This window comes from Pristiophorus japonicus, unplaced genomic scaffold (assembly GCF_044704955.1).
Source record: "Pristiophorus japonicus isolate sPriJap1 unplaced genomic scaffold, sPriJap1.hap1 HAP1_SCAFFOLD_100, whole genome shotgun sequence".
Classification (NCBI taxonomy): domain Eukaryota; kingdom Metazoa; phylum Chordata; class Chondrichthyes; family Pristiophoridae; genus Pristiophorus; species Pristiophorus japonicus.
In genome coordinates, this window is record NW_027250650.1 from 615,370 (window position 1) to 629,178 (window position 13,809).

Below are 13,809 nucleotides of genomic sequence, written 5' to 3' on the forward strand. Positions count from 1 at the left end.
CCGTAGTGGTGTAAACATTGAAACATGTTTCAGAATTCGGAGAATTCAGTTGGTGCATCGACAGGATTTAACCGTCTCACATACCAGGAGGAAAACTGGAGCTGCTTCTGTTAAATGTGGTGAAGCAGAGCCCGGCTTTCTGTACATTGTTAGTTAGAAATGTGAGCAAAATATCACTCCAATCTTTGGGTGGTTTCACGTCAAACACTTGTATTATTAGTTTGGATATAATTAGTGCAGCACAAATATTACTGTGAAGGGTGTTGACGTGCTGCCAAATGACTGGAAGTAATATCAATGCTCCTGATCTTTCATGGTCCCACGGGAAATCTCCCGCAATTATAATGACGTTTTTCTCTTCAGCTCTCATCTCACAGTCAGTTGGAGCCCTGTGTTCAGTGCCAAGAGTCATCATCACTTCTCGGACAGAATGAGAGTTCCGTTAATCGCCTATCCATTTTCCTGGTTACCGCCAGTTATACAGGCAGGAATGATTTACTATCCGATTATAGCAGCCGTGGGAATCCCCGGTAAGTGATTAAATTCCGTTACTGACGTCGTGAATAAAGTTGGGATTAACTTTATTCCTGCTCTTATTTCAGTAATTATATTTTTAAACTATTCTTCTCAATTCAATTAAAAGGCTGAAAGTCAGTGACTGTATTTCCCGCTCGACCTTTTTAAGTGACTGATCATTTGTTGCCTTTCTAATTTTCTTTAACTCCCAATAAAAGCTTCAGATTATTTCCCGATGTAAATTCTTTCAAACTGGTTTGGTTTTATCTGAGAATCGTGCAATGAGTGATTCAATGGATTATATTAATCCCATGTTTCCGTGCCTGCTCTCCTTTCCCGTAACACTCGGTAATATCTGACAGATTATATTTTACTGAACATTCAGCGTGTTGTAAAATGTTCCATTGACTCCCGCTGTGGAGACAGACACTGACAGCCGATCATAGACATATACCTGGGAATTCGGACAGTCAGGACCGGGATTTGTTCAGTCCCGTTAATCAGAATCTACCCGCTGTTCTCGGTCTGGTTCCAGCAAAGTGGCGGATATTATTCCTGGTGATCACAATCCATGCCGAGAGTGGGATTGTGCTCCATGCAGGAACACAGACTCTCTCCCTCATCTTCTCCACTGACCGGTGACCAGCCTGTTCTCAGACTCGCCTTCACCCTCCCGGCGGAGATTGTTCTACCTTCAGCCGGTGGGAGGCAGCTGGTTTCTGTCACATCCATTCCTGCAGCGGTACAGGTCAGACCGGGAATCCGTGCTGTGAGAGAGCGATTGGAACAAGGCAGCGGCGCTCTATGCAGCTGTCCTGGGTTTTTCCACATTTAATAACCCGTTTTAGATTCAATACCTGCATTTTAACCAAAGCACCGTCTCCATGCCGGGTCAGGTCCCTTTATACTAATCGCACACATTTATTGTTCAGGCCAAACGCTTGCAGGGTGATATAACATCGACTGTCCCCTCAGTAAGTCTGTCCGCTCGGTGATCCACACACATTCACTTTAATTTCGCTTCAGATACTGAGAGATAGAGGAATTTCTAGTCACATTTACCCACCCGGTCTCCATATCCCTTTATCGCCTCTTCCTCCAGCCACGGACCCAATCGTCTTTGAATTCTGACAGTTTCTGCCTCAACCTCTATCCATGTGACTGAACTCCACCGCCTCCCCAATCCCTTTATAAAAAAGCTTCTCCCGCTCTCTCTTCTCTCTATTCCATTGTCTTCTATTTCATCTTCTTTCTGCAGCGCCTCGTTCTGCAACACACATCTACTGGAATCAGTCTGCTTCTATCTATCTTCTTCCATCCTGTCAATAATTTTAAACACATCTGTCATATCGCCCTGTAATCTGTGTCTGTGTTACATTCCTCTAACTCACATTTACAGGTTATGTGGCAGAGCCCAGGGAATCGAACCAGCGTGTTTTATCACCCATTGTACCATTGACTAACTTTCTCACTACAGTTGCGAAACTGAAATCGCACATTATGTCTCCTGAGTTCCCACCACCCTGTACTAATACATTGCCTTGCATGTTTCTGTTTGAAGAAACATGATCAGCATTAAAGTCCAATATTACGGCTGTTGTTTTTAACACTCTGCAGGGTCTGTTTGAAGAGGTTACTCAATGAGAACAGATTGAAGTGAGTTGTCTCACTGTCCCGCTGACTCTCACAAATCTCAGGATCAATACAGCCTAATGCTCCTACTGGAAGCGTCGCCCCTGTATTACTAAGAGTATCTCTCACTATATCAGCTCAAATGGTCCGTTGTAACATGTGCCGCACCAAGAGTCCCCATCATTTCTGAGAGATCAATACAGTTTGATTTATTTTATTACCATTTGTGGTGTTCCCGGTGACGTGCTTAGTTTGTGAAGCAAAAGCGCCAAATTGTTATTTCCATTCAATACTTTGTCAGCTGCGGTAATTTTAACAATAAATATGATCAGTACTCGGTGCATTGGAATGTCTGTTCCCATCGTCTCAAATTGTATTACATTTTCAGTTAAGTCCCTGCTTTGATAATGTTTTTCGGTTATTATTCATAAAAATGGGAACCCACGTAATTAGCTGTAATCTTACGACTTGGATCGATAGTTGGTTGCACGGAAGGAACCACAGAATCGGGATAAATGTTGAGAGAATTTTGGCTTTTATCACAAGGGGGAAGATATTTACAACTGAGGACGTGCTGTTCTCGCTGTACAGAGATTTGTTAAGATCTCATTTGGAATATATACGTTAGTTTTGGGCAACATATCGCAGGATAGATGGATTGGCCTTCGAGGGTTTTCAGCACAAGTTAACCAGACTGATACCACGGTTTAAAGTATTCAAATATGAGGAAAGGTTACATAACCTTGCCTTGTATTCCATTGTGTTTAGAAGGGTGAAACGTGATATAACCGAGCTATTTAAATAGATAAAGTGTTCGATAGTGTAGGCACAGAAATTGTTTCCGATGGCGGTTTAATTTAAACCAGAAGGCATTATCTTAAAATTGGAGCTCGGCCGTTTAGGAGTGAAATCAGTAAACACTTTCTCGCACAAAGTTTAGTCGATATTTACACTCGTTCTCCCAAAATCCTGTCAATTAATGGTCAATTGTAAATTTACAGACTCTGATCGATAGATGTGTTAAGGTCAGGGTATCAAGGGATATGGAACTAAGACGGTAATTGGAGTGTGGGTGCCGATCACCTATGGTCTACTGGAATGGTGGAAAAGGCTTGTGGGGCAGAATGATCTAATCCTGCGTTCCTATACGTCAAGCACCAGAGTCATCATTTCTCCAATGAGATTTCCGGTAATCGCAGGTCCAATTTCAGTGTATCTGAATGTTCTACACGAAAAAATATCCGATGATATTATTGCAGCCCATAGAGTTTCCAGCACTCATTTTAACAGGTTACCGATTGCATAAATCCGTGTCTCGCTGCATTACCTCGAGGGCCTAGTCATTGTTCTGTCGGTCCTGAGGTGATTATTTGTCAGATTTGGGTCACTATCGGAAATTCCGAGAATATCTTTCCTCCATTCCCTCCAAACTTTGCGAGATGTTTATTGACGTTACAATGTTTTTGAATCTCCAACTCAAAATCTAACATTGTTTTACATGGAATGTCTCGGAGCAATGCGGTTCTAAGTGAGAATGAGCCCAGTATTCACACAGTGGGATGTCGTTAGAGTGTGAAATTGTTTCAGTTAATCGTTAGCGTCAGGAACCCCTCGCTAATGTTCTCCTCTTTGAATGCTCTGGTTAACTTATCTACCTGGCCTTTAAATGTAACAGCCGGGGCTCCCATCTGAATCAGAAGTTTTTGGGTTTGATACCCAACCTGTCGAAAATCTAGTCTGACATTCGCATGGCATTCCCATGGCAGTTTTTCCGAATAACGCAAACCTTAGCCAACTTTATCAATCAGATGTTTTATTTGTGGATCTTGCTGTAGTAGAGATATACATTTAGTTACATTACAAGGTATGTTACGAAGTTTTAGAAACCATCTTCTGACAAACAGTGAAAGGCCATATTAACTTTGCTGGAGTGTAAAATACACGTGTTTTATTTCACGCCATTTCTGACAAATACGGTTGTGTTTTAAGGAAATCCTGAAACCATAGTGGTGATGTATTTATTCAGAGCTGAATTCGTGCACCAAGCACAGTTATGGTCCGTAGCCACGAATTTCATGTTTAAATATTTGCAATCAGTTATACACACATGTAATGATTATATTTGGGACATTGCACTGGCAGTGGAACCGGAGACTGAAGGGATGGAGAGCTTGGAAAATAGAAATATTAAGACACAGTAGAAATTATATGTTGATTTGTAACTGACAACAGTGGTGTTTGGATTCTGTGAGAGAAGGACATTGTTTCCCTTTTTGTCCTGTCATTATATAGCAGCTGCAATTAGAAACAAGAATAATTGTCAAATCGTTTTGTTACGAGAATATTTGTTAATCAGGTATCACCAATATTTAAACTGTGACCCTGTTTAAGCCGAGGTGATAATGAATTAATTGACAATGACATTTCTGCAGCCACCAATCTCCCCAAATATCCCCTCACCATCACCTTTGATGCCCTATTTCCTATTAAAACAATTAATCTCTCTCACCATGGCCTTTCCGCTGGTACAGCCCTCAGTCTCGCTCACTCAAGTACAAGGGCCGCAGACTTGTACGGATGTGTCGGACAACTGATTTAACCATTCTACGCCATATTTGGCTAGACTGCATAAAGTATTATCGGGCCCTACACGTGTCTGCTAAAACTGCTCACTATTCCAACATCATTCTAGAATGGAAATATAACCCCCGGATACTATTCTCGACTGTTAACCTTCTTGTTAAACGCCTCTCCCCAGTCTCCTACACACTCACCTCCAACAACAAGTGTGAGTAGCTAATGGAATTATTTGTCTCAAAGATTGAGACCACCCAATCAGCTGCCTCTGCCACTTCTCTTCCTTCCTCTAGCCCAACGGGTCAAACATCATCTAACTTTCCAGCCTGCCCTAGCCATGAAGTCGCATATCTCTCTAGTCTCTCCCTAATCGGCCCCTCTTGACCTTTCCATGCTCATCTTATCCATGAGACCCACTTCCTGCTCACTTGATCTTGACCCTATTCCCACCAAGCTCCTCTCCTTCAAATCTACCGTCATCACCCCTCTCCTCAAAAAACAACCCTTCACCACACTGGCCTTGCAAGCTATCGCCCCCTCTCCAACCTTAATTTCCACTCCAAAGTCCTTGAACATGTTGTCACCTCCCGGAACTCCATGTTTGAAACCCTTCAGTCTGTTATTGACCATGCCACACTACCGAAACTGCTCTTATCAAACAAACAAATGGCATCCTTTGTGACATTGACAATGATAAACTTTCCCTCCTCATCATTCTCGACCAGTCCGCAGCCTTTGATATGGTTGAGTACTCCATTTTCCACCAATGGCTCTCCAACTGGGTGGGAGTGTACATGCCTGGTTCCATCCGTATCTCCCTAATCGTAGCCAGAAAATCACTTGCATTCGCTTCTATTCTCACGATAAATCGTTGCATATCGTGTTCCCCAGGAATTTATCATTGGCCCCCTCATGTTCTCCAGTATATGATGCCCCTTGCCGACATCAACCGAAAACACAGCTTCAGTTTCCACATGTAGGCTGCTGATACCTAGCTCTGCCTCACCACCACTTCTCTCGAGGCCTCCAAGGTCTCTAAATTGGCAGACTGCTTGTCCGACATTCAGTACTTGTTGAGCAGAAATGTTATCCAATTAAATATTGGGAACACCGATGGCATTTTCTTTGGGTCCCGCCACAAACTGTGTTCAATAACCAACGACTCGATCCCTCTCCCGTGTTCTGTCTGTGACTGAACCAGACAGTTCGCAATCTAGCTATCCTATTAGAACGGGAAATAATCTTCTGGCCATATCTCTGCAGCACAACTAAATACACCTTTTTCCACCTCCATAACATTGCCCGTCTCCGCCCCTGCCTCAGTTCCTCTGCTGATGAAACCTCCATCCATGCCTTAATTACCTCGAGTTTGTACAGCTCCAACACACTCCTGGCTCACCTCCTACATTCTACCGTATGTAAACTTGAGCTCATTCAAAACTCGCCAGTGCATGTCCAATCTCGCACAAAATCCCACCTGTGCTCGCTGAGCTACATTGATCCCGGTTCAACAATACCTCGATTCCAAAATTCTCCTTCTGTGTACAAATCCCTCCATGGCCTCGTCTCTCGTTATCTCTATAATCTGCTTTAGCACCGCAAACACCCAATATGTCTGCGCTCCTCAAATTCTACCCTCTTGTGCATCCCTGTTTATAACTGCTCAAACATTAGTGGCCGTGTCTTCAGCTGTCCGAGCCCTGAGCTCTGGAACAGCCTCCCTAAATCCTCACCGCCTCTATACCTCCCTTTCTTCCTTGAACACAGTGCTTATAACCTACCTCTGACCAAACTTTTGGTCATCGGTCGTAATTTATTCTTATGTGGCTCGGACCAAATTTATTTGTTATGTCTTATATCACTCCTGTGAAGCACCTCTGGAAATTTTATAAAGGCGCTATATAGTTAGAAATTATTGTTGTTGTTGTAATAATGTTACAATTGTTGAATTAATTAAGTGATTTGACAAATACTGAACAGGGAACATGATTTTACCAACTTTTATGAGGCTCTATAGTTCAGATACATAAATTACTGACAGATTTGGCCGTTTGCAAAGCCCAGTCGGAAATATTATCTCCTCATATCTTCGCCATTATTTCATGCAGCTCACCAGCTAACAACTCTGTGGAGCACCGTCACCACACGGACTGCAGCGGTTCAAGAAGGAGGCCCACCTCCGTCTTGTAAACAGCACAGGACGGCCCATCTCTTGTGTTTGATTCAGAGTTACTTTGTCCATTTTTCTCTGTAGATTTCCATTACACTTCTGTATCCATGGTAACCACACCACCACCCCCCCCCCCACATAATCACACAATCAAACTTAACTATATTAATCTTATATACCCATGTGATTTAATTCCCAGCTAAGACTGTATTGTCTAAACACAGTTGAACGGGAATGCAGTTAATTATTTCTACACCAGCCGCCTTATCTTGTTCAGGATATCTTTTCAGTGCCGATGTTTCTTTTGTATATGTAGTCTCTCTCTCGCTCTCTGTCTGTCTCTATATCTTTACAAATGATCACATGGAGCTCTTTACGTATATCAAGTTGGAACAATTGCTATATGTCACACTATCCTGCTTACCAAGGAATCCGAATCAAACACTTCTGAGCATATCTTACATTGTTGATAGATTGTGCTGGAAGCTCAGGTACATATAATGTCCCACATCCCCTGGGATGTACTTTCCGCCAGTCTTTCTCACCAGAGAGACAGATTCTCCAGATTGCTATGTGCCGGATTAATATTAAAGATGGTTTCTGCCAATTCAGAGCTAAGACCTTACCACGGAGCCTTTCTGAAGCTGAATCTCGGCAGGTATCTCCTGGGCTGGACTACAGCCTCTATTGTCACTTGTACTGTATCTTTGCTTCGGTCTAGAGATCGCCACCCACAACTCCCTCTGAAGTTTGCTCCATTATTAGAGACGTCAAAAGCGAGTTGAAGATTATGCCCCTTGTGCCATTGTGTACTTTGGAATGTATATTTTTCCTAGGATCACAGAAGAAGGTGCAAGACAAAGTTGTTTGTTCATGATCACATCTGAACTTCTCCCGCTTGTGGTTATTGTTAGAGTTTGTCCAGATGGGGTGTTGCACTGTACAAGACACCAATGTAAAGACCTGAGACTTCCGGCCAAGAAGTCAGTTGTTCAGAGTAAATGTTTATCTGGTGTATTATAAACATAATTGTTGCAACTTGGCTGAGTTCAAACATACCAACTCCCCTATTATCGTGGTGTTTGACAGCAGTTTGTCCAAAGGTCTTTACTCATCGCCTCCAGTCTGCGAATACAACATGAGAACTCTGAGCCATTTCATACCCACACCTTGTATCCGCTCCCCTTTCCTGTCCACGGACCCAAATCCCGCACTTTGTCTCACCCTCGGTTGTTCCCCTTTAGTATTCACTGCATTTCGGTCAGGCGTTATTCTCACCGCTCCCCAAACATCTCCCAATTTAGAATTGACCATTCATGACTGATTTTCAAATAGTTTTCTGTTCATTTCCTCCTCTGTCACTGAACTGCTACTTTTCGCAATTATCCATAACTCCTACTCACACTGTCCATTTATTCATACATTTAAATGGCCAGTAGGTTACTCGGATCTCCGGTGGATTTCTACACCACTTTCTACGAAGTTGCAGTGGCAGAAGGGTAACAGCTCAGAGGAAATTTCCAGTCTATTTGTATATTCTATACTCTTTGTGAATCGTTTATTTTCTGGTATTTAACGCACACTCATAGATATTTAACATTGCAATTGTATGTTAAAATCCTGTTCTGCTGGACAATTCTAGCAGCGGTAAAGAGTTCAGTTCCAGTCCCCAGATCCTGCAGTAAAGTACATTTCACACCAAATCCTGTGTAACTGGCTCCCATGCTGTAACCTGACGGCTGATTCCCTGTTCCTGTGTGTTTCACTTTTACAGCTAATGTGGTGACGATTGTGATCCTGTCCCGGGGAAAGTGCGGTCTCTCCAGATGTATCACTCGCTACCTGGTGACCATGGCAGCGGCGGATCTACTGGTCATTATCACTGATGTGATACTGTTTCGGATTAATGATTATTATTTCCCGACTACCTTCCTGTACATCACACCTGTGTGTTCTTTCCTCATAGCGCTGATGCGTGCAGTCACCGATATTTCTGTCTGGTTAACCATCGCTTTCACTTTCGATCGTTTTGTTACCATTTGTTGCCAGAAGCTGAGGACTAAATATTGCACCGAGAAAACTGCATCCCTGGTTATAGGAACCGTGTGCCTGCTGTTCTGTATAAAAAACATCCCCTGGTTCTTTACTTTTGAACCCTACTATACAATCGACCATGTACCCTGGGGCTGTAAAGCAAAACCCGAGTATTACACTGTAACTGCTTGGGTAACATTTGACTGGATTCACCGCTGTTTTACCCCACTGCTCCCAATATTCCTGATACTGTTGCTCAATGCTCTGACTGTACGATACATTTTTGCGGCCAGCAGAGTCCGCAGGAGGCTGAGGGGCAGCAAGAAAGATGTGAATCACAATGATCCGGAGATGGAGAACCGAAGGAAATCCATCATCTTACTCTTCGCTATATCCGGTAACTTCATACTGCTCTGGATGGCGTATGTGATATATTTCTTATTATACCGAATTGCAAACCACTATTATTCTACAGGTTTCAATGACCCGATGCTTATTGCAGACTTTACCAGCTACATGCTGCTGCTTTTGAGCTGCTGTACAAACACGTGTATTTATGCAGTAACCCAGGCTAAATTCAGAGATGAGCTGAAAAATGGGTTGAAGTATCCTCTGAGAATAATATTTAATTTAGTTCAGGAAAGAAAAGTTCAGAGCAATTCCCAACATTAGATTTGCATTACATCACATATCGTATCCTGAGTTATATTTTACCTGAACCTCAGCAGGCTACAACTCAGGCCCAGACTTCTTCAGACATAACACTGGGCAATATCTGACAAGGCCTGCGGTTTCCCATGTAAGTGTCTGTGAACAAGGTAGAAGACCATTATGTAGACAGTGGGTTATAACAGCAGTGGCAGTTTAATTGGATTAAATCATGTTCCTGGACACAAAGAGATACAAGTCCCAGCATTGAGGTTTAGGATGTTGTGACCATGGAATGTTTATTGCCGGATGAACATCAGAACACGTGGGTTATCCCAGGGAAGTGTAAAAGGAGAATACACCTTTCGATTTAATAGCTGAAGAATATCAGGAAGTGAATGATAACTGTGTTGGTTTTTGAGTGTGGAAATGCCTGGAGAATAATAAACAGATCATTATATCAATCAGCATGTATTGTCTTTGAAAGTTTACATTCTCCAGTTCACGATCAGCTTCTCCATCACCTGCGGCTCTGTGGAATTTATTGGAACTGAAGTGATGTTGATTGTGGACCTGAGTCCATTGTCCTGGTGTCTGTGAACGGTGGTGTTTCCAGCAGCGAGTCCCCTTTCCCACTGTCTCTGTACAATGGTGTTTGCAGAGTAACAACACCACTGGCAACGAGAACCAGTAGCATGGTGTGTGGACAGCTGCAGACACTTCTCAGGAAGAAATGACCCAGGTGGCCATTGACTGCTGTCAGATATCTGTGACCGCAGGTCAGATTGGGCACTGTGACAGCAATGTGATTCTAAGCTTGTGACCAGTAAAATAGCAATGCTTTCATCGAGTTCTCCTTCACCAAAAACATACTGAGGCTCACTTTCTGAAGGAAAACCCCGCCATTGTCCTAACTCATTCGCTGCATATCCTGTATCAGGGTCCAGTGATCCAGACCCAGCTGAAGTGTGTGTGAATGTGAGGCTCAGTGTGTGAGGGACCAGTCTCAGGGTCCAGTGATCCAGACCCAGCTGAAGTGTGTGTGAATGTGAGGCTCAGTGTGTGAGGGACCAACCTCAGGGTCCAGTGATCCAAACCCAGCTGAAGTGTGTGTGAATGTGAGGCTCAGTGTGTGAGGGACCAGCCACAGAGTCCAGTGATCCAGACCCAGCTGAAGTGTGTGTGAATGTGAGGCTCAGTGTGTGAGGGACCAGTCTCAGGGTCCAGTGATCCAGACCCAGCTGAAGTGTGTGTGAATGTGAGGCTCAAAGTGTGAGGGACCAGTCTCAGGGTCCAGTGATCCAGACCCAGCTGAAGTGTGTGTGAATGTGAGGCTCAGTGTGTGAGGAACCAATCTCAGGGTCCAGTGATCCAGACCCAGCTGAAGTGTGTGTGAATGTGAGGCTCAGTGTGTGAGGGACCAGTCCCAGGGTCCAGTGATCCAGACCCAGCTGAAGTGTGTGTGAATGTGAGGCTCAGTGTGTGAGGGACCAGTCTCGGAATCCAGTGATCCAGACCCAGCTGAAGTGTGTGTGACTGTGAGGCTCAGTGTGTGAGGGACCAGTCTAAGTGTCCAGTGATCCTACCCAGCTGAAGTGTGTGTGAATGTGAGGCTCAGTGTGTGAGGGACCAGCCTCAGAGTCCAGTGATCCAGACCCAGCTGAAGTGTGTGTGAATGTGAGGCTCAGTGTGTGAGGGACCAGTCTCAGGGTCCAGTGATCCAGATCCAGCTGAAGTGTGTGTGAATGTGAGCCTCAGTGTGTGAGGAACCAGTCTCAGGGTCCAGAGATCCTGACCCAGCTGAAGTGTGTGTGAATGTGAGGCTCAGTGTGTGAGGGACCAGTCTCAGGCTCCAGTGATCCAGACCCAGCTGAAGTGGGTGTGAATGTGAGGCTCAGTGTGTGAGGGACCAGCCTCAGAATCCAGTGATCCAGACCCAGTTGAAGTGTGTGTGAATGTGAGGCTCAGTATGTGAGGGACCAGTCTCAGGTTCCAGTGATCCAGACCCTGCTGAAGTGTGTGTGAATGTGAGGCCAAGTGTGTGAGGGACCAGTCTCAGCGTCCAGTGATCCAGACCCAGCTGAAGTGTGTGTGAATTTGAGGCTCAGTGTGTGAGGGACCAGCCTCAGGCTCCAGTGATCCAAACCCAGCTGAAGTGGGTGTGAATGTGAGGCTCAGTGTGTGAGGGACCAGTCTCAGGGTCCAGTGATCCAGACCCAGCTGAAGTGTGTGTGAATGTAATGCTCAGTGTGTAAGGGACCAGTCTCAGGGTCCAGTGATCCAGACCCAGCTGAAGTGTGTGTGGATGTGAGGCTCAGTGTATGAGGGACCAGTCTCAGGGTCCAGTGATCCAGATCCAGCTGAAGTGTGTGTGAATGTGAGGCTCAGTGTGTGAGGGACCAGCCTCAGGGTCCAGTGATCCAGACCCAGCTGAAGTGTGTGTGAATGTGAGGCTCAGTGTGTGAGGGACCAGTCTCAGGATACAGTGATCCAGACCCAGCTGAAATGTGTGTGAATGTGAGGCTCAGTGTGTGAGGGAGCAGTCTCAGGGTCCAGTGATCCAGACCCAGCTGAAGTGTGTGTGAATGTAAGGCTCAGTGTGTGAGGGACCAGTCTCAGGGTCCAGTGATCCAGACCCAGCTGAAGTGTGTGTGAATGTGAGGCTCAGTGTGTGAGGGACCAGTCTCAGGGTCCAGTTTTCCAGACACAGCTGAAGTGTGTGTGAATGTGAGGCTCAATGTGTGAGGGACCAGTCTCAGGGTCTAGTGATCGAGACCCAGCTGAAGTGTGTGTGAATGTGAGGCTCAGAGTGTGAGGGACCAGCCTCAGAATCCAGTGATCCAGACCCAGTTGAAGTGTGTGTGAATGTGAGGCTCAGTGTGTGAGGGACCAGTCTCAGGGTCCAGTGACCCAGACCCAGCTGAAGTGTGTGTGAATGTGAGGCTCAGTGTGTGAGGGACCAGTCTCAGGGTCTAGTGATTCAGACCCAGCTGAAGTGTGTGTGAATGTGAGGCTCAGTATGTGAGGGACCAGCCTCAGGGTTTAGTGATCCAGACCCAGCTGAAGTATGTGTGAATGTGAGGCTCAGTGTGTGAGGGACCAGTCCCAGGGTCCAGTGATCCAGACCCAGCTGAAGTGTATGTGAATGTGAGGCTCAGTGTGTGAGGGACCAGTCTCAGTGTCCAGTGATCCTACCCAGCTGAAGTGTGTGTGAATGTGAGGCTCAGTGTGTGAGGGACCAGTCTCAGGGAACAGTGATCCAGACCCAGCTGAAGTGTGTGTGAATGTGAGGCTCAGTGTGTGAGGGACCAGTCTCAGGGTCCAGTGATCCAGACCCAGCTGAAGAGTGTGTGAATGTGAGGCTCAGTGTGTGAGGGACCAGTCTCAGGGTACAGTGATCCAGACCCAGCTGAAGTGTGTGTGAATGTGAGGCTCTGTGTGTGAGGAACCAGTCTCAGGGTCCAGTGATCCAGACCCAGCTGAAGTGTGTGTGAATGTGAGGCTCAGTGTGTGAGGGACCAGCCTCAGGGTCCAGTGATCCAGACCCAGCTCAAGTGTGTGTGAATGTGAGGCTCAATGTGTGAGGAACCAGTCTCAGTGTCCAGTGATCCAGACCCAGCTGAAGTGTGTGTGAATGTGAGGCTCAGTGTGTGAGGGACCAGTCTCAGGGTCCAGTGATCCAGACCCAGCTGAAGTGTGTGTGAATGTGAGCCTCAGTGTGTGAGGGACCAGTCTCAGGGTCCAGTGATCCAGACCCAGCTGAAGTGTGTGTGAATGTGAGGCTCAGTGTGTGAGGAACCAGTCTCAGTGTCCAGTGATCCAGACCCAGCTGAAGTGTGTGTGAATGTGAGGCTCAGTGTGTGAGGGACCAGCCTCTGGGTCCAGTGATCCAGACCCAGCTGAAGTGTGTGTGAATGTGAGGCTCAGTGTGTGAGGGACCAGTCTCATGGTCTAGTGATCGAGACCCAGCTGAAGTGTGTGTGAATGTGAGGCTCAGTGTGTGAGGGACCAGCCTCAGAATCCAGTGATCCAGACCCAGCTGAAGTGTGTGTGAATGTGAGGCTCAGTGTGTGAGGGACAAGTCTCAGGGTCCAGTGATCCAGATCCAGCTGAAGTGTGTGTGAATGTGAGGCTCAGTGTGTGAGGGACAAGCCTCAGGGTCCAGTGATCCAGACCCAGCTGAAGTGTGTGCGAATGTGAGGCTCAGTGTGTGAGGGACCAGCCTCAGGGTC

The 13,809-nt window shown here is 45.7% G+C and overlaps 1 protein-coding gene across 1 annotated transcript; it reads left to right on the plus strand.

Annotated features, from left to right (window-relative positions):
- Positions 1–430: 430 nt before the first annotated feature.
- On the plus strand, positions 431–10,271 carry LOC139241242 (probable G-protein coupled receptor 139). Its single transcript, XM_070869896.1, has 3 exons — positions 431–530; positions 8,670–9,562; positions 10,239–10,271. Exons 1-3 carry the CDS (start codon positions 431–433, stop codon positions 10,269–10,271), a joined length of 1,026 nt encoding a protein of 341 aa, XP_070725997.1.
- The last annotated feature ends 3,538 nt before the right edge of the window (positions 10,272–13,809 follow it).